This window comes from Jaculus jaculus, chromosome 1, assembly GCF_020740685.1.
Source record: "Jaculus jaculus isolate mJacJac1 chromosome 1, mJacJac1.mat.Y.cur, whole genome shotgun sequence".
Taxonomy (NCBI): domain Eukaryota; kingdom Metazoa; phylum Chordata; class Mammalia; order Rodentia; family Dipodidae; genus Jaculus; species Jaculus jaculus.
The window spans coordinates 66,483,109-66,505,102 of record NC_059102.1 but is presented as its reverse complement, the minus strand read 5'-3'; the positions used below and the strand labels follow the sequence as shown (position 1 = coordinate 66,505,102).

The window sequence follows — 21,994 nt, the reverse complement described above, 5'->3', positions numbered from 1 at the left end:
GTGTGTGTGTGTGTGTGTGTGTGTGTGTGTGTAAATATTGGCTTTTTAAGGTAGGGTCTAACTATAACTCAGGCTGGCCTTGAATTCAAGGTGATCCTGCTACCTCTGCTTCTAGATGCAGGGACTAAAGGTTGGTGCTACCACACCAGCTTTAATCACTATTTTGACTTCCTCGATAGTTCCCATGTTAATACCCTTAAACCTATCAAAAATTCATCCATATTTTAGGTATATTGAATTATGTGTATATGAAGCAATAAATTGTCAATATAGCCATGAAACTATCACATAATGCCTGTATTAGTTACTTTCTCATTGCTGTGAACAAATACCAGACCAGAAGCAATTTAAGGAAGGAAAGGGTTTATTTCGGCTAGCATTTCCAGGGGCATACTTTCCTTTATGGCAGCAGGAGCAGGAGGCCAAGCTAGTCATACTGTAGCCAGAGTCAGGAAGCAGAGAGTAAATAGGAAGTAAGGCAGGCCTATAGAACCTCAATAACCCACTTCCTCCAGCAAAGCTCCACCTTCCAAAGGGTCCATCATCTTCTCAAGCAGTTTCACCATCTAGGTGCCAAGTGTACCTACAGGTGGGTCTACTGGGGGGCATACATTCAAAGCTCAAAGCTCAGTGCCTTCAGTTGAAATAAAGAGAGTCTTAGTCTTCTGCAGACTTTCTTGTATATAACCTCAAGTTTGGCAGCTTAACTCCATTCTGAATTGTGTGTATGTTTCTGCAACTGGTGAGAGGACAAACCAAGATACCCATGATCCTTTAGTGCTATCATGTGACCTGGCTGCTGTCTGTGTGTACTAGGACAAGGATTTCTGTAAGAAAAACACAGATTTCTGATATCTAGCATGTATTATATCCCCTTAGCTGTATTATTTACATAATAACTTGAGAATGCCCTACTATATTTAACTTAAAAAATAAATCTAACAATAATAAAATAACATTGCTAATGAAAAATGAGCATGAAAGCCAAGAATTATTAAAATGGTAAATTTGGGGCTGGAGAGATGGCTTAGCAGTTAAGGCAAAGCCTAAGGACTCAGGTTTGATTCCCCAGAACCCACATAAGCCAGATGCACAAGGTATCACATGTGTCTGGAGTTCATTTGCAGTGTCTGGAGGCCCTGGTGCATGCCCATTCTCTCCCTCCCTCTCTCTCTATCTCTCTCACTCTCTCTTTCTACCCCCTCTCTTTTTCTGTCTCTCATATAAAAAATATAAAAATATTTTAAAATATAACAAATAAATAAAATGATAAATTTTCTTTATATAGAAGAACAAAATAAAAGTTAGATAAATAAATCTTTTGGCCCTGTGTAGTGGTGCATTCCTTTAATCCCAGCACTCAGGAGGCAGAGGTAGGAGAATTGCTGAGAGTTCGAGGCTACCCTGAGACTACATAGTGAATTCCAGGTCAGCCTGGATTAGAGTGAAATCCTCTCTTGAAAAACCAAAATAAATAAATAAACAAAAATCAAAAAATAAATCTTCTTCAGACCGAGGATGGTGCTTGCCTAGCATACATGAGGCCCTGGAGTCCATTCCCAGTACTGTATAAACTAGGTATGGTGGCACATATGTGTCATCCTAGCACTCTGGAGGTGGATCACCCATAAGGATCAGAAGTTCAAGGTCTTCATCAGCTACATAGTACATCTGAAGCCAGTCTGGGCTACCTGAAACTCTGCCTCAAAAACAAAAGTGATAAATTAATTCATTGCCTAAATTGCTACCAAGATCATATTCTTTTCAAAATAGTAAATATACTGTTGACAAAATGAAAATCATCATTAAACAAAAATACACTACAATGATTAACATTTAAGCATTTAAAGAGTATCACCAGGCTGGAGAGATGACTAAGTGGTTAAGGCGTTTGCCTGCAAAGCCAAAGGATCCTGGTTCAACTCTCCAGGTCCCATGTAAGCCAGATGCACAAGGGGCCACATGCATCTGGAGTTCATCTGCAGTGGCTGGAGGTCCTGAAGTGCCCATTCTCTCCCTCTCTCTCTGCCTCTTTCTCTCTCTCAAATAAATAAATAAAATATATTTTAAAAAAGAGTATTATCAATGTGTTTGGCATTTATTCCTGTGACCTAATGGAGATTTGAATCATACAGGTTCTAAATTATGTCTGAAAAGCATTACTTTTTACTTATTTTTTGGCTTTTAGAGGTAAGGTCTCACTCTCTAGCCCAGGCTGACCTGGAATTCATTATGTAGTCTAAGGATGTCCCTGAACTCATAGCAATCCACCTACTTTTGCCTCCTGAGTGCTGAGATTAAATGCATGCACCACAATGCCCAGTTTTATTTAATATTTTTATTTATTTATTTGCAAGCAGAGATAGAAGAGTGACAGACAGGGAGAATGGGTGCACCAGGGCCTCCAGCTGATGCAAATAGATTCCAAATGCATGTGCCACTTTGTGCATCTGGCTTTATGTGGGTACTGGGGAATCAAACTCAGGTCGTTAGGCTTTGTAGGCAAGCACGTTAGCTTGTTTTATTAATCATGCCCATTCTAAGAATCAGATAAAAGTAACTTTCCTAAAAGTATATATCCTTATTTGGAGAATTATGTTCTGTTTTTAACTCCCTCTGAAAGTGAGTTAACAGTAATGCATCTTTTTTTTTTGTTTTTTCAAAATAGGTTGCGCAAGAATTTGAAGTCATTCATTATTGTTCATCCCTCTTGGTTCATCAGAACAATCCTAGCAGTGACAAGGCCTTTTATAAGGTACAGCTATTACAGTAGTGAAAGTTATTCAAGTGTGTTTTAAACATATATAAATTGTCATATAAACAAGATTTTTAAGCCAAAAAATCTAGGAAAAATTATTTTGCTTCTAACTTTCTTAGAAAAATACTTCAGACGATGCATCAAAAAACCCTTAATTAAAGGGCCAGGTGTGATGACACACACCTGTCAGCACTGCTCTAAGGAGGCTAAGGCTGGAGGATTACAAGTTTGAGGCTAGTCTGGGTTACACAATAGACCCTAGTTTTTGTTTGTCTTTAAATAATGGTAATGACTATTGCTTCAGATTTTACCAAACATAGCCTCTAAATTGCTTCCTGTGAGTCTGGAATATGAAGCAGAGAGATTCCCATGCAACACAGAAAGAGGATTCAATAATGCTTCTAACAAATGTTATTTTTGCATAGGATTTTATGCAGCCCAGGCTGGCCTCAAACTTGCTATGCAGCCACCACCTCCTCAGTGCTGGGATTTCAAGTGTGTGCCACCATGCCCAGTTTGTGAGGTGTTAGGGCAAAGACCTAGGGCTTCATGCAAACTAGGTGATCTCTCTACCAAATGAGCTACATGTGTAGCCTGCCAGACAGTAATTTTAAAGAGACATGTTATTTTGTAGAAAATAGAAAAGTAGAGTGACATGAGCATAGAAAATAGAGGCTAAGCCAGTACAGACACATGAGCTGGGCCACGTCTTCTGAACAAACCTCATATAGGACACAAAATTAAGTAGAACCTGGTCAACCTTTGTGAACTGTGTTTTGACCAAATGAAGGATTCCATGTTTTCACTCAGTGAATATTCAACACTTACTTTGACTAGGAATTATATAACCTTATATATGAGAGATACAAGGAAAGATAAGATATATATGACATAGTAAAACTTGAAACTGCTAAATAAAGAGTGGCATATATTTTCCAGAGAGTTTTTCATAATGTGTAAAGTCTTATATCTGCTGCCCGTTGCTTCTCTCCCTAATAAATAAAAAAATAAAATATTAAAATAGACAGTAAGGTCCTAGAGTATGTATGTGAAAATCTTAGAGTAGAAATTTGAAGGACTTGGGGTATTGGCTACTTGAAATGAAGACTAAGAGCCATACAAAAAAGAGCAGTCAGAAACACACAATGGAGATAGACCATGGCATGCTTGGAGAAGTGTACATTCTAGTGAACTGACCACCAGAGACAGAAGGGCTCCCCTGCATGGTTTCTCCACCTCTATCCCTTGTCTACTCGCTCATTTAACAAAGTCCTCCAGTTGAGCTCAACTCCAAAGGAAGGAAGGTGCTTATGTAATGTACCAATGCAAATGTGTGTTGACACAATACTTGGCCCAAGGCTGCAAGTGACATTTTGAGCTGGCAGGTTGTTCACAAGTCATAGTTCATGACAGAAACTACAAGTTAAATATTAATGATAAATATGTAAAAAAAAAAAAAAAAAAAAAAAAAAAAACCTTGAAGAGCTTCTTACTAGAAGGCACAGCACAGTGGTGGAGAAGCCAGGCAGCACAGATGTCAGGCAATTGGCACAGTCCAGGAGACCCGGGGTGGGGGGGGGGGTGAGGGGGGAGTATTTTCATTGAAACCATGCAGTTCATTTAGCAAATTTCCTTTCAAGTGAAATTAGATACATTTATTTATATTACATTGCTAGATGTATTTTATTATTATACATTATTAGATATGTTTATTTATTTATTTATTAGAAAGAGAGAGAATGAGAGAAGGAAGCAGATAGAAAGAGAATGGCACCCCAGGGCCTCTACCCACTGCAAATGAACCCCAAATACATGTGCCACTTTGTACATCTAGCATTACATGGGTACTAGGGAATTGAAATCGGGTCCTTAGGTTTTGCAGGCAAGCACCTTAACCACTGAACAATCTCTCCAACCCTGAAATGAGATATTTCTTAAATTATTTACAGTTATGTAAATAATAAAATTCTTCAGATATAATTTAATCATTTTACATGGGATGGGATCCTTTATTAAACCAATTCCCCCAAAATCAAATTCTTTTGTTTCACAGATTCTATTCCAAGTCATCTCTATGCATTTGTATGCATCAAAGATGATCCTATTGAGTTGCAAAATGTCATTCAAGTCCAGTTTTATTGAAAATTTGAAACTTTTTTTTTACAAACTAAAAAAGTACTTTTAATTAAAACTTTAAAATATTAAGAGGCATACAAGTTTATATGCTCTTTCAAAATATAAACCAGCCATGGTAGATTCTGGAAGGATTTGTGTTGGTCTGTAATAAAGAAATAAAAATGAAAAAGGCCAAATAAACCATAACCTAGTGAGTACTACAAGTGGTAGAAACACTGGTCAGAAGTGAGGTGGGACTACATGGTTCATCCAGGTTCTGTGTTGACTAACCATGAGCACCTCAGCCTCAAATTCCTTTTCCTTAAAAAGGGAGTAACATCTCGCTAGACTGTAATAAGAAGTACATCAGTTAACTTATGTAAACTGCTTCAAAGAGTACCTCATCAAATTCTACATACTGTTCCTTACACACAGGCAGCTCTCTGTATCCTTGGGATCTGTATCAACAGTCAACCAACCACAGATAGAAAATGTTCAACAGATTAAAACGTACATCTTTGAATGTGTGCAACACTTCTTCTTGTCATTATTCCATGAACAATATAGTGTAACAACTATTTACATGAATTTACCTTGTACTAGGTATTATATCTTGAAACACTTTAAGCATGTGTGTATAGTTTATATGCAGAGCCTACAGCATTTTATGTAAAGGACAAGTGTCACTGGATATTTGGCACCAATAGGATTCCTAGAATCAATCTCCCATGAATAGTTATGAGGCCTGAATGTGGAATCTAAAATCTAAAACAGTTGAATTCGTAGAAGTTGGAATACATTGGTTGGGGCTGAGGATATAACTCAGTTGTAGAACACTTGCCTAGCATGCACAAGCCTCTAGGTTCAATCTCCAGAACCATCCAAAATATGTATGTGTGTCTGTGCGTGTGTGCATACTGGGTGCTTGTGTTGGGAGGGAGACAAAATTTCAATTGGAAAAAGGGAAAAGTTCAAGAGAGCCATTGTTCAACATAGTAACTATAATTAACATCTTATATTCTAAAAAATTTCTAAAAGGGTAGATTTTCAATGTTTTTACCATAAAAATGTTCATATATATATATATATATATATATATATATATATATATATATAAAACTCTAAGTAATTATAAGCCATTCTACAATGTATATAAAACTCCAAACAATAGTAACAGGAAAACAGTGTCTGGCCCATATTAATTACTGAAATCATGATAGCTGTTCCTCTCAGTAAGTATGCTAGGGCAAGGTTAAGCATATCAATATTTTTCATGCTATGAGTAGATAATGGTAGAGGGCATATGTTTACCATGTATGAAGTCCTAGGTTTGATCGCTATTGTTAGAAAGTACAAAATAAGATAAACTGTCTCACCAAGAGACAGTGGCTTTAGGAAGGAAATGCGGCAAATAATGATATGAAGTCCTTTTCTATTTTTTTTTCTTAGTTCAAAATTCAGCAGTAAAATTAAATATGTCAGCAGCTTGTCAGAGCTCAGTGGTCTGATCCCAATGGATTGCATTCATATTCCAGAAAGCATCATCAAGTAAGTCTGATCACTTTGAAGTGTTGGTTAAAAAAAAATACACATTAGAGGCAGTATGGAGGGTGGTGGAAGAAAATTCACTTCTAGAATAATGGGAAAGTGGCATCTTGTTTTTAAAGGAAATGTTAAATATTACCCTATCAATAAAGCTCTTCCTTCAGATGCTCTTTTACATGATCTTTTTGGAATTATTAGTTATTACACATCTGACCTCGAATTTGGCTTCCATTCTGGAGACAACATAAATTTAATATCAACTAGCACATCTGTATTCATGGCCCCACCCCCACACTTTATGCAGGTACATTAAGATCTTATGATCATTTGGAGTTTTTAAAGTTTCCTTAAGTAATTTATATGCATAATCCCAGAAAAAAATAGATTTAAAAATAATAGCTGTTTTTTTTTCCAAGTTCACACCACTTTTCCCATGGTTCCTTTCAGGTACAAGACTAGGTAGAGAGCATTGCCCTAGGTGGGTAATGAGCAGTGGTTTCCTTGCTCATTATAGGGTAATGAGGCAGCCTGTAGGTAGACAACATGGGCACTGACGGTATCAGGACTATGTTCAGAAAAGTAGAGTAAAAGTTTGCTCTGCAAGATATTTGCAACTGGGTTATTAAAACAGAGATATTAGAGACTAAACATTCCTTTCTGGCACATTGTTGCAAAGATCCATTATTTTCTGTATGTCGTGTTTTTACTGCCAACACATCCAGCTAACTAGTTTTTGTTTGTTTGCTTGTTTGTTTGTTTGTTTGTTTGGTTGGTTGGTTGGTTTTGGTTTTTCGATAGGGTCTCTAGCCCAGGCTGACCTGGAATTCACTATGTAGTCTTAGGATGGCCTTGAACCCATGACAATCCTCCTACCTCTGCCTCCCGAGTGCTGGGATTAAAGGTGTGTACCACCATGCCCTGCCAGTTCACTAGTTTTTATTTCATTAGAATTAAGAGGGATTTACAGCTCAAGGAAGAAAACCATTATTATATATCTTCCTCGCTAAAATATAGAGCAAAATGCACCTTCCAATTAGAGCTTCCAAAAGAATGTCACCAAAAACAAAAACACAAACAAAAACAAAAAGACTAGAAGGAAAGGCTCCCATGTAGTGTGACTGGAATTTTAGGGTGGGCTGGCACAGAAGAGCTGTGTGTGTTGTTTATTTAACTCTACTATAAACCCCATTTTAAAATGCACTAAGAAATTACTTATGGAAAGAATGAGTAGGAACCAGGAAGAAGTAAGACCAGGACTCAAATCCAGGTCAGAGGAGAATCTCTATCTCCTCACAGTATCTGTCTAAATCCAACAGTTCATGAGTACATACATTGGATTCTCCTCCATCCCTTAAATCAGGCATACGCACAGGATACTGAAGGACTTACATTCATGCCAGCATTTGCTTTATAGAGTTCCCACAGCCAGCATACCTCCTAGTTCTGACCTGTACTGCATAAAGTGTACCTCATTCCCCTAACACATTCCTAACTCTTAAATAATAATAATAAAAATAGCTGGGCATGGTGGTGCATGCCTTTAATCCCAGCACTCTAGGGAGGCAGAGGTAGGAGGATCGCCATGAGTTCAAGGCCAGCCTGAGACTGAATTCTAGGTCAGACTGGGCTACAGCAAAATTCTACCTCAAAAAACAAACAAATAACAACAACAAAAACATGCTGTCCACACACCTCCTATAATGCTGTATCCCTTTCAGAAGATGACAAGGACATTTTCTGTTCCTGGGTGGGGGCCACTGGCCACATTCTGGGTGAACATGCTTCCATAGTATGGCAGAGACCATAACATGAAGTAGGTGAGCTTTGAAGGTAATTATATGTGAACCTTCACTTCCCTAGGTCGCTGAGACTTCAGGCAATCTACAAAAACTCTGGGGCTCTGTTTTCACATCTGTAAAATGAGGCTGCTCATGAGGATTGAATGAGAATAGTGCCATAAAGCATGTGTGAGTCTCAGGCACAGAGTTCATAATGTGCAGTGACATTGTGATCGTGTTTGGGAGACTCACTGTAACAGGAGGAAGATTCAGAAGGGAGGCCTATACAGGGCATTTGTTTAAACCTATCAGTTCTCAAAAGCTCTAGTTCAGAAAATTTATTTCAAGAGGCAGAGTTCCATTTAGAATGATTTTCTTCAGGATGAAGAGCTGTAGCACTGTGGCGGCTCCCTGTGTCTGTTTACTTCTGTCTTCTCTCATCCATCTCCTGGATGTCCTTTCTGCCGCTTTTTTATTACAAGTTCTCATTGCCTCGTGTTCACATTATGAAATTTTCAAATTGATACATACATCCATAACTACTTCCTTTCACTGAATAACATTTAAAAGATCTGATCCCAGCCAATCCCAAGACCAGAATGGAGCTGTGTGACATCCTTCATTAAAAAGGGCTTAAATGAAGCCGGGCGTGGTGGCGCACGCCTTTGATCCCAGCACTTGGGAGGCAGAGGTAGGAGTATCACCATGAGTTCGAGGCCACCCTGAGATTACACAGTGAATTACAGGTCAGCTCTGAGTTAGATTGAGACCCTACCTCAGAAAAAAAAAAAAAAAAAGGGGGGGTGGGGGAGGGCTTAAGTGACAGAAAGTAATGCTCAATCTGGAATCACAATTAAAATCATTGATTATAAATATCTGTTCAATGGAGTCACTGCAAACAATGAATGAGTGCTGAATTCATCTTTCTAGGGTAGATAAAGGGCTAGGATCATATAAGCCTCTCTTCATCACTATCAATATATAACTTTGCTTTATGTATTTCTGTTTCAACAAACCTTATTAGTATATATCATTGGGCTCAGCTGGCCGTGATGTACACGCCTGTTATCCTAGCACTTGGGAGCTAGAACAGGAGGATCATGCGTTTAAGGCCAGCCTGGGCTACATAGCAAGGCCTCTTCTCAAACAAGCAAACGAAACAACCTTGAACTCAAAGCCAGCATCACTGCAACTTGTGCCTAAAAACATTTCTTAGTGAATATACATGTTTTCTCTGTAAGGTTCGTTACAGCTTCCTTGCACCTAAGCAGCCTTCAGCATCATGCTTTGGGAGCACTTTAGGTAGCAAAATGTACAAAAATAGCCAGTCGTGCTGGCACATGCCTTTAATCCCAGCACTCAGGAGGCAGAGCTAGGAGGAATCGCTGATGAGTTTGAGGCCACCCTGAGTGAATTTCAGGTCAGCCTGGACTAGAGTGAAACACTACCTCAAAAAAAAAAAAAAAGTATAAAAATACAGGAAACACCTTTAAGTAAGCGGAGCGGAGGGAAGGACATTGGTCTAGTATACAAACAAGGCAGCAAAGCCTCACCTTTGGTGACATGAGCTGGTGACGTGTACACTGGGCAGCTCATGTTTTGCTACCCTGCATGTTGATTTTGAGAATTACAAATAGGTTTTAGTGAATAGACAAATTTGCAAATATGGAATCCACAAACAGCACAGATTTATGAATTATAACTTGTTAATTATATCTACTCCCAATGAATGTTCTCTCCAATCTGATGCTCACTGGGGCAGGCATTTTCTCTCATGTGTTGACTGTCATTTGAAACATTTACCTGTCATTGTTCCACCTGTTTGTTCATTTACTTCACGGCATCCGTTTTCTGTCTCGTAAGGTATGATGAAGAGAAATCTTTTAAGAGAAGTGTGAGGTAAAACTTTTCTGATTTACATTCGTGCTGGACCCCCTGTGTGTGTACTCCAGTGTTCTATTTGTGGGTGACCTCAACATGCTACCGGTGCAAGAGCTTGTTGTATTGATCCTGTGTATGCCATTTCCAGTCCTTGTCCTGTGTGTAAAGCTGTTGAGGTCAACCTGATTTGCAACTGAAACCTACTAAGGCAGACGCACCCCTGACTTGGCCCAGGCTGCGAGCTGACTTTAATTCCACCTAACACACTGGTGTGGCTGTTTTCAGCTTTATGTTCAGCCAGCATGTTTCCTGTGCCCTCGCCACTCTTAGTTGTTAACTTTCAAGCGTCCATAAGCACCCAACAGGAGGAAGGAGCACACTAAGTGAGGGTGCCTTAGGGCGCCAGAGGACAGGTCTAGTTTGGCTCGGCTTTGCTGGGTGACTCACGCTCTGCCTGCTTCCTTCTTGTTTCTTTTCTGCATCGCTAACTTTTGCTCACGCAGACTGGATGAGGAACTGAGGGAAGCATCTGAAACAGCTAAGTAAGACCTGGTTTTCATTTCGCAGCTGGAGCCATGTTGGCTTGCTTGCTTTTCTGGAATGAATGGAGAGAATCTGCATGCCTGAGGTTTCATTCTTGCATTCTGATAATTCTGCACTTTAAAATTTCCCTTTCTCCTGTTAAATTGTAAAAAGTTAAAGGTTGCTCAATCCAATCTCTGTTATTTTTATTATAATCTATTTCCTTCATAAATCTTGGTTATCTTGAAGAAAGCATTTGTCACCACTTATGTTTTATTTTTGTTGTTTTCATGGTAGGGCCTTGTTCTAGCTCAGGCTGACCAAGAACTCACTCGGTAGTACCAGGCTGGCCTTGAGGTCACAGTGATCCCCCTTCCTCTGCCTCAAGAGCACGGGGATTAAAGGCATGTGCTTCCATGCCTGACTTAATTTATTTTTAATATAAATGCAGCACAATTCTAGGTATCACAACAAAGGAATACACTGTGGGCTCTGACACACAGAGTGTAATGTCTCAATAATCTTTAGGTACATTGAGGCAACAAAACTTTATATGATGAGAAGTGAAAACTGAAAAGTTTTTGTAGAATCAATTTCATAGCCTTTCAAAATTTCAAACAACACTAACTTATTTACTTATTTTAAAAAAGGTGTTTTAAAACTCACAGTTTCTGAGCATTTTGATAAAGGGGGAAAGTATTCATTGCTCACTACTTTGGATGTATGTAATGTTGAAAAAGGCAAAGTTGTAGCAGTTAGGAAAAAATAAAATGAACAAGTGCTGATGATGTTATTTAATGAATTATTTAATAAGGTCTTAATACCAATTTGGAGAGCGTTTGAGAAGCCACATTATCTAAAGCAGCCTCCTCTTCAGGGGATTTGTTCTAAGAAATTCCATGGATGCCTAAAACTGGAGGTCCTATGGACTCCTGTGTCTGCTATGTATAGCTACGTACATATTTCTGATGGGTTTAATTTGTAAGTCAGACAGAGGAGAAGATTGGAGGACATGCTATAAGTTATTAAATATTTATGAACTGCTTATTTCTGGATTTTTTTCACTTAAAATTATCAGTCTATATTTGACTGCTGATAACTGAAACCATAAAACTCAGTATTGTAGATAAGAAATTGCTTGATAAGCAATTTGCAAAAGACTGCTAAGATAAGATTATTGGGTTAGATAAAAAAAAAAAAAACTGGCTAATGTCCAATAGAGCGATAACTGGTATTGGGTTATCTTTTCACTGGACAGAAAGTATTTGCATCACTACTGGACATGAATCTACAAGCTGACCTCCTCCCTTGCAGAGCTGGGAAATAGCCTGAGAAAGTCAGCCCAGGGTGTTGCTACTAATTTTTATAACATCTCTTATTTCAGTAGCTAATGCAAAAGCAGAATGTATGGACACTGTTCAGTTACAAATTAACCCAATTCAGTCTAAGTAGCAAACTTTTCATGCTTGGTTATAAATGCCCATTCTTCATTGAAACAATCCACTTAGACATTTTTTTCCCCTGAGATATATTTTTAAAATTTTTTTCGTTTATTTTTATTTATTTATTTGAGAGCAACAGAGAGAGAGAGAAAGAGGCAGATAGAGAGAGAGAGAGAGAGAGGGAGAGAATGGGCGTGCCAAGGCCTCCAGCCAGTGCAAATGAACTCTAGACATGTGCACCCCCTTATGCATCTGGCTAACGAGGGTCCTGGGGAATAAAGCCTCGAACTGGGGTCCTTGGGCTTCACAGGCAAGCGCTTAACTGCTAAGCCATTTCTCCAGCCTCCTAAGATATATTTTCATTGCCGGCAACCTATGGAAGTATTTGCCTATACTGTGAATCTTTTGTATTAAAAATTAAAGGAAAGATTTTTGCTTTAGAAAGATTATCATTAGTATAGTTTACTGTTAGAATATTCCTGTCTTGTTTTATTTCAAGATGAGTAACATTCAGATCAATAAAACTATATAAACTTATATATAATAATTATATAAAAACAAAATTATATAATTTTTATTCTAATAGAATCTTCTTGTTTTCTTTTTCTATTCTTCCTTCCTTTCCCTCTTTCTTTCTTTCTTTCTTTCTTTCTTTCTTTCTTTCTTTCTTTCTTTCTTTCTTTCTTCCTTTCTGTCTTTCTTTCTTTTTTTCTTTTCCTGAGGTAGGGTCTCACTGTAGCCCAGCTGACCTGAACTCATTCTGTAGTTCCAGGTTAGCCTCGAATTCACAGTGATCCTCATACCTCAGCCTCCCAAGTGTTGGGGATAAAGGTGTGCACCACCATGCCTGGCAATCTTCTTAACTGCTAATTCCTGTAACTAATCAGCAGTTGTGGAAGTAAAGAAGATAGTAAGAAGTGAGGAACCACATGTTGGTATAAAGCACCCTTTTAGCATTCACTTAGCTGAACAGGTTTGTGGCCTGAGCTCTCCCCCCCCACCCCACCCCCACACACACAGAGGAAGTTTTCTTTCAGATTCTGCATGTTAGAAATAACATAAAAACAAGTGGTTTCAAAACAAATGATCAAGAAGAAGCATCAGTAATTTTCTAGCCAAATCTTTCATGAAGTCATGTGATTCTTTTTCCTTATTACCACGACATCTTGCATCTTTCAGTGGATTTTCCCTCTGTGTTGATGTGGTTCTTGCTTAGCTACCACAAAAAAAAGTTACTGTTTTGGCTTAGTTGCATAACTTTCTTTTCTCTCTAATGTGTCATTTAGTTCTTTTCTCTGTCACACCCTCCATCTACATGTTCAGGTGGTCCTGAGAGTCTTACTGTCCCTAGAGATAGCACACACAGTGAAGCTAGTGCGTTCATGCAGCATTGAGGAGCGATGCTCCCAAGAATAAGTGCATTTCTGTTGAGCCACAACTTCCAGACTCACTAATGCATCAGAATGCTGGAGCACTTGTTAAAGCTGGGTCTTCTGGCCTCACCCAAAAGTTTCTGATTCTGCAGTTGTCGTGTAAATTCGAATCTTCAGTTCTGGCAAGCTCTTAGTGATGCTGATGCCTCCAAGCTCAAGACCACCCTTTGCAAACCTCCATCTCAATGTAAATGTCTAAATAAAAGAGATTGTTTTAGCAGCCTATGCTCTTGCTGCAGATTCAGAGGATAACTTGTTTGTCTGAAGAACTCACCTTCTGTCGATCCTATATCTTTGGTGATGAAATATTTGCACACTTGAGCATAAGGAGGAAACATTGACCACAAAAGACTGGAATGCCTCAGAATACTTCCATGTTGGCTCCCAGTTACACCTCCCTAACTGTCTTTCCACCTCGGAAGCAGCCCCTAAGTCTTAGGGCAGGTCCTGGAGGATGACTGTTGATTCTGAAAACATGTTCTCTGCATAACTAAGGTTAGAAGCTAGATGCCCCAGGTTCTTTCTGTTGAGTGATGCACCCTGACTTTCCACATGACTTCATTAGAAAGCTTCTGACTAGATCTAACTAAAGACAAATATATACTTTACCTAAGAACAAAACCTCCCTGTCTGCGGTGTTGCTCCATAACTACAGTCTATTTAAAACACTCTCTCTCCTCATGGACACAGAGCCCACCACTCAAATGGCATGTGACCTCCAGCTGACCTCCATGAGGTGATGGCTCAGCCCACATACTTTCTTTAGAACTTTAGTTCTACACAGGGGGAAAAATTACTTTTGAAGGATAAATACTAAACATAAAACTATTCTTATTTTGCAAATGAGGAAGTCTCTATCTGCTGTTCTTAGATTGACAGTATTAAAAGGTTTGCAAATTGCCAGTTTCTTTAGAGAGACTAATTACACAAAATTAAGAAGCAGAAAGGCTGGTCTTATGAGAATGACCTTTCTTAATTACATTCCTACTTTGCTAGGTTTTTCTAGTATTCTGTTAACATTTATATCACTATCCTTGATCAGTAAAGATGCCAAATTTACTCCACAAAAATACCACACTAGCCAGGCATGGTGACACATGCCTTCAATCCTAGCAATTGGGAAGTCAAGGTAGAAGGATTGCCTTGAGTTTGAGGCCACCCTGAAACTACATAGTGAATTCCAGGACAGCCTGGGCTAGAGTGAGACCCTACCTCGGAAAACAAAACAAAATTAAATTTGAAAAAATTTTAAAAAAGCCCACCACCAAGCAGCAGTGTAAGAGAAGGGACTGACCAGGGAAACTTCTGACATTAAAAAAAATATATACAAAACCGTCGTCACAGACCATCTTCTGTACAAGTAAGTTAGCTTGTGGAATTATTCTTAATACAAGAGAAACTCCTTAATTTAAAAGGGATCATATAATTTCTTTAAATAGTGGTTTCCCATATTAAACAGCTTCAAATGCCCCTGATTGGTGATGCTAACATGGGAGTAAGTGTGGAGAAAATGTTGACTGCTTCCTGTTTTTATCTTGCACTCAGAACTAGCTGTCTTTACAATGATCCAGAAATGACTTCTATGGAGAAGGAGTAAGAATTCACCATCATTAATTGCTATGTGGTTACCTTTAGTGTTATATGGCTGGACTTGGAAATAAAATAGTGCATTAAGGATTGGGTAAACCCGACTAGATGTTCAATTTTCATGGGCTCTATTCAAGACATTGCAGACAAATTCATCAGCATAATTCTTCACATTGGTACTCATCACTCAACAATAAGGAGAAAATCAACTTCAGGGCTCTATGTAAGAACAGTGCAACAAGAGGAAGGTAACTCTGCTGTCTGAATGACGTCATTCACTTTAATTAGCGAAAGCTGGAACTTCCATATGGACTTAATATTTTGGAGGAGAGGTGAAATACTTTGCTTTGCAAACCCCAGAAGGCAGTTGACTCTGCATAGGACTCTTGGAATGGTATATACAGTTGGATAAATCCTGTCCTGTAAAACTTAGAAATCTGATACTACTGTGTTCTTAACACATGCCAGACCCTGTGGAAGAACCTTTCATGCAGTATCTAATGTTAATCCTCTGAGCAGGTTTATAAGGAACATTTTACAGGTGAAGAGAGAGAGAGAATAGGTAGAAGATGTGACCAGTCCAATGTTTTGCAGCCATAAAAAGAATGGCCCAGAACTGGGATTTGAGCCTTAGCTGTGCAAATCTGGAGCCATTGTTTTTTAACATGGAAAGGCAGTTTATTGGAATGGGGTGTTGACTTCTAGCTAACAAAGGACAAAAATGACACCTGAGAGGGCATAGTTAATGAGTTGCCATGTCAGTTTCATGGAAGAACTGAGCAGCAACATACTTGGAGAGAAAACCTGACCATCTGGGGGCACCCCTAATTTGGCTTGAGAAGTAGAAAATTCAGTGTTGCCCTTATTCCTGGCAATCAAGAAAGACAGTCAAAGAACAAATTTAAGTGAATCTCTATTGGGACTTTTTTGTTTCCCCCAGGTCTAAAGAAATGTTGGAAAACACAATGCAATGTATCTTAGTAGCCATGCTGATTTTACAAGTTAAAGGGAGTTTAGGAATAAAGTACAAAGTCCAAACTGAAAACTGAAGAAAGGGCAGGATGACGGCTGTAAGGAGACCTTTCAACCATTTCTCTAAAGGTCATTCTTGTCCTCATGCAGCAACAATTGCTTCAAGGAGGGCAAATATATCTCAGTCCCCCATAATCTATTTTGCAAATATAGGACACTTCCTCCCTTTGTAAAACAGTGCTCCTTGAGCAGTTAACAGTGCCCACAGTTTAGCTTGTGAAATCACATCCTCAATCCTGGTCCCTTACTGGCCTGTCACAGTGACATCTTCGGGCTTACCCACTCCTCTGCTGCTTGTCTGCCTGTTCCTCATTGGTTGTAGAGGGTTGCTGTGCTGGATAGAGGGCCAAGCTTTGCTTCCTGTATGGGTTCATTCCAGGGCTGGGCATGAGGGTGGAATGCTGCAAACTGTTAATGAACCTTCCCACTCTTAGAAGAGCACTTTGTTTCTGAAGTTTCCCTTTCCTTCCCATCTTCCGCAAGCCCCTGCTGGATACGTGATCAACCAAGAGGATGAGGCTCAGATGTGGAGCAAGATTTTTTTTTTTTTTTTTTTTTTTTTTTTTTTTTTTTTTTGCCCCCTGACTCCCAGCCCTAGACATTTGGCTTTCTTTGGTGTCAGAATGAAGGCTTTTCTTTACTTTCTCCTGGCATCTAGTCTCCCATGCTCTTGGGGACAGGGAAGATTCATGTGTGGAAGCACTTTACACCTTCTGTAAATAGCATGGAATGGATAAATTGCAGCCTGGGCACTAACTCTTCCAAGGGCTGAGCCATTCAGGGAATGAAATACAATATGTCTGGATCTTGTAGTGGCCTCTCATTCTCCTCCTTCCCCTTTTCCTATATGACATAAACATTTTTTCTTACCATTAAAGATTATCAGACATCTTATACGAAGCCTCATTTAATACATGCTAGAAGTGAAATTAGCCTAGAATGACACAGATCACTCTTGCTCAGGGCAAAGTCGCTTTTAATTTGTCTCTCCAAAGAGAAAGAATACTCTCTTTATATTCAACTCTGATTAACATTGCTTTTTTTTTTTTAACAAAAAAGGTCTAATTCTTTATCTTTTACACTTCTGTTTGGATTTTATTTATTTGCCCGTATTTCAAACTTAGATTCTATCTGTTTATATTTTTGTGTATATTTTCAATTATATAGTCAAAGGTTCTACTTGGTGAGGCTTAAATTTGTCAGAGGTTCATTCCCTCTACAAGGTAACTATTGTCTCAAAGCTAATCTACAAGGTGGCTTCTTATGGTAACTTATCAGGAATTGTCCACATCTAACTCATATGCTTTCTCTTAATTACACACATTTCACTAAGGTAGGCTAATCCCTTTAAATTAAATCCTTTGGCTCCTAGGAAAAAAATGTGGGTTTCTTTTTATTATATTTATTATTTTATGGCTTTTCACCATCATTTATTTGCTTTACAAGTATATTAGCCAAGGTTTTCTGTAGAAACAAAACACACAAACATATTTACAATTATGAGGGAATTTATTAGGCTAGATCACATGGTCACAGAGGCTGAAAAGTCCAACAATGGCCATCAGCAGGCTAGAAAACCAGAAGATAGCTGCCCACACCCAGAAGCTGGGAGCCTCAGAGGTGGATATATTGCTTCTGTTCAAGGATGAATGCTTGAATGCTCTTTGCAGGGCTGCTGGTGCAAATCCATGTTTGGAGGTGAGGAGCCTAGATTCTCGGGTTCATAAGCAGCAGCAGGAGAAAGCATACCAGTTCCCAAAGGAAGCGTGTGAGAGAGTAACCTCCACCCTTTCACTTTCCCTTCCCTCCGCCCCTGAAGCTACTGAACAATCCATTCTCATTCAAGATGGGTCGTCCCCACTCAGCGCACTGACCTGCATAGCCGATGCTTTGATAAGCTCACCAGAAGTGTGTTTTACCAGTTCTCTTGTCACCCCTCCATCCAATCAAGTGGACATCTATCAGTAACCATCACAACAAGGAAAGATCACTCACTAAAAATAGGAAAACCTTTTATTTCCAAAAGATCATAGTGTTCCTTATCTTGTCTGACTTTAGGAATGGAATTTAATAGAAATCTTTTGATCCTGGGGCCTTTTGGAAAGGTGTAAAATGCTTCCAGAAGCAATTGTGTTTAAAAAAAAATGAATTGATATTTAAGAGAGAAACTTCTTGATAGTTTGGAGAGGATTGGGTTTTATTAGATTTCCATACTATTAAAAGAAAAACTTGCATGATTTATTTTCATTAAGTTTTTTGAAGAAAGAAGGAAACTCGTGACACCCAAATCATTGCTGAACATTTCTAATTTGGTTCTCTTTTCTCCCTTTCTTCTCCCACCCCAGTATTGACCTAAAGCTGAAGTAAAAGCCCTAGGGGCCAGGCTGGAGGAAGAGCACATTTTCTGCGTGGTGGCTCCACTGAAGCATTTCTACCTGAAGAGACAGGGCTAACGTTACTTTTCTCCACTTTACACTACCTGGAGCCATCCTAAATTTCTAATGGGGGGAATGGAAAGAGATTTGTTTACCATTGATATGTTTTATGAAATTTGTGTAATTCCCTATTTTGCCAATTATGTGCCTCAAAAGTTTAGTTTTGAACCTTAGCAAGAAAATAGGACCTTTTATTTCAATATTTTGTTAACCTGGGGTACAGTGGTACTTGTTCCTTACACTGGAGTTTACCAGAAATGTAACTTAAATCCACTGTTAAGCAGAAGTAGGCTTGTGTCCATCTAATTAAATTTCTCCATGATGATGACTTTAAGTTTTACACCGAGCTTGACTCACACTGGCAAAGTTGCTCTATGGCTACCTGTGAAATGCTGCGGCTGGTTAGGACAGCCATGAACCAGACAGATGCTAGCCCATAAGCTAAGTTGCCCATTTTGTTCTTGTCCACATGAGTCTTCTTTTAAGTTCTAAAAGAAAAGATAGATTTCTAATTCATATGATTTCTACATTACCCTTATGGAAATTGTTCTTGTACAAAAATCCAGCCATGCGTGATGGTGCACACTTTTAATCCCAGCACACAGGAGGCAGAGGTAGAAGGATCACCATGAGTTTAAAGCCATCCTGAGACTACATAGTGAATTCCAGGTAGGCCTGAGCTAGAGCTAGACCCACCTCAAAAACAACAACAACAACAACAGTCTTCAATGAGCATTGAAGATCTTCATATTGTAAATCTTAATGATAAATGTTGCATTTCTAGTAACTGACTATGCTTCAGGCCACAAATTAAGCTCACTGTCTTTACCCTTTCAGTGTCAAGTCTAAGGTAGTTCACTCAAAAATTATGTGGTGATGTTCAACACATGCATTAAAAAAAACAATCTGCTTTAGGGTACTGTAATCTGACCACAAGCTAAAAATTAAGTGCATATATCTACTAGTTCTTTTATTGTTTTCATAGGCTCTGCAAAATGCAATCTCAAATCTGTGGGTCTCCAACAGAGAGATGGGCAAACTGTGCCACTGTCAGCTAAGGTGGTTTTGACTTGTGGTTGAGAAAATTTTAATACTTCATTATACAAGAAAATTAGACCCTTATGCCACCAAATGCATCCTGTCCCATTCTGCTCCCTTCGTGTTAGATCATTTTTCTAGCAGGATGGACAAATCAGGCTGAAAGCTCATTTGTTATTCTCCAAAGAAATTTTTAAGATAAGATCTTGCTATATAATCCTGCTTGCCTGGAACTTGCTATATAGACCAAGTTGGCCTCAAACTTGGGGGTGACCATCCCGGCTCCCTTCCTGAGTGCTGGCATTATGAGCATGTACCACTGTTTTGTATCTTGGATAAACAGTGGCATGTACAGGCAGTACAAGATCACATGGGCTGCTGAGAAAACGAGTCCTTCACACAAAAGCATACATCGCCCATGTGGCAATGGCAAGACTTGAATTCTTCCTAAAAGTTCCTTTTAAGCTCTGTCCTGGATGGCTGAAGTCCCTACCTTACTCTGGGAATTAGTCTGTTGTGTCACTAGAAATAATGAAGTGGAGTCTGGCTCATCCATTGTCTACTGGTGTTGACTTCATTCAGAAGAGCTATTGACACTTTGAGCCCAGAACCACCTAGAAGTGTGTATCTTTGCACAGGTGCTTGAGTCTATCCGCCTCATTGCTTCATGTCTGTTTGTAGTTCACTTTCCATACATGCTGCCTGGGGCCAGATCTTTCCTCTATAGGACTCCAGAGTTATCTGTTCCCCATCTTGATCCCTTTTAGTTTGTATCCTGTTGAACTTTGTGTTCTTTTGAAACTCCATCCTCATGGCACTTGGCTAGTCTAATAGAAAAACACTAGAGCCAGCCACCTCTCCCAGCCCACACCTGCCTACCTGTGGGAGCCCAAATGATGGCAGCCCCAGAACATAGCATTTACATAAACATAGTTACCGGATGTTCTGATCTGTACATCTACTTAATGCTTTCACTCCGTAGTGTCCTATTTTCAAAGGTGAATTTACACAGCTCTGGTAGCCATAGCCACATTGAATTTATAAAGTCATGAGGATCCCAGAGTTTCGCTTCGTGGTGCAGAACAGTGGACGAGGGGCTGTTGTGAGAGGGCTCTTCTCACAGCCTACCAGATATGGCAACACTCTTCATCATTCACATCTCTCTGCACCCAACCTGTTTAGGGAAGATGACACAGGTGACATGATGTTTGAGACTTGGTCTTCCCACATGGAAACTATGAGCATCTTTCCCATCAGTGACTTTGGTTAGAATGTTCTGTGGGCTGCAAAATCATTCCACTATTTAGGTATTTGCTGTTTTGTTATCTTAAAAAGAAAAATTAATTTAATTGCACGTGCTAGAGAGCAGCTACCATGTAAATCAGTCCAAGTGAATAGTCTCCTAGGTGAATCCTGAGAAGGTAGTCCCCCTAAGCAGACTGGCAGAGCGGTGTGAGCTTTCTCATCACCCAGCTCTCGCTCCTGCATTCGGAGCATTCTTGCTTTGGTTCTGACTTCTGGGCACTGCTTTGCACATTTCCTATAGATTTGTAGTTAAGGGAGCCAAAGGGTCACTGGGGGCAAAAGCATTGTTTTCACTCAAAGTGGCAACTGTTCTTTGTTTAACTTTGAGAGACCTAATGAGAATTTGCACACAAGGTCTTTGTTGAGGAGTGAGAAGATCTGAGGGCGGTAGCTGAGTGTGGAAGGAAACCCCAGAGTTCCTGCTGAAGCCATACAATGCTGCATGGGGTTCCTTTCTCTGGCGTACGCAGATGGGTGAGGCAGTCACCTCCCCTGGCCTTCAGTATTGTGATGACGTTGTGAGGATTCAGTTATGGCACCATGTTGCAGATCTTGTTTAGCATATTGCCTCAGTAGTCTGCTCCTTCAGAAGCCATTAGATGTGCACAAATTAAAGTTTTATATATTTAAAGACTTTTCTACCATGTATTGGATTGCTCATAATAAAATATCTATTAGAGTTCACTTTGGTAAGCAAATAAATTAAGCATCCCAAAATAGTGTGGATTAAAATATGAAAATATTGTAACAACACAGTATATCTATATGTCTTCTATATGTAATTCAGAAATAAAAATTGATTCCACACATTATGGGGTCCTGTTTTTTGCATCAAGGAGGTTTAATCATGAGTTAGCTTGGCACCTGACTGGCCATGACAGGATATGTTTTGGCTTTGCTAGTCATCTCATTTATTATTCTCTTTTATTTTTACTTTTCATGTCTCAGAGTTACATTGCTACAGTTTCAAAATGTACTACCCACTTTTGTGGTAAAAATTTCTCATTTTGGAAGTACTTCCTTCTTTCGTGTTACTTGATTTTTGTCTCTCTCTCTGTCCCTTGCCTTCTCATAGCATACATTTAATTTAAGCAAAAAGACATACTTAGGGGCTAGGAATGCA

General features: G+C 39.2%; 1 protein-coding gene across 1 annotated transcript in view; it reads left to right on the top strand.

Annotated features, from left to right (window-relative positions):
• The window catches only part of Prune2 (prune homolog 2 with BCH domain), a 309,960-nt gene extending 288,277 nt beyond the window's left edge, over positions 1 to 21,683 (top strand). Inside the window, exons 16-20 of the mRNA XM_045146033.1 lie at positions 2,669 to 2,755; positions 6,323 to 6,421; positions 10,581 to 10,619; positions 15,020 to 15,067; positions 18,439 to 21,683. Of these exons, the coding sequence (XP_045001968.1) occupies positions 2,669 to 2,755; positions 6,323 to 6,421; positions 10,581 to 10,619; positions 15,020 to 15,067; positions 18,439 to 18,460 (295 nt within the window). The 3' untranslated portion in view covers positions 18,461 to 21,683. The remainder of the gene's footprint in view (positions 1 to 2,668; positions 2,756 to 6,322; positions 6,422 to 10,580; positions 10,620 to 15,019; positions 15,068 to 18,438) is intronic.
• The last annotated feature ends 311 nt before the right edge of the window (positions 21,684 to 21,994 follow it).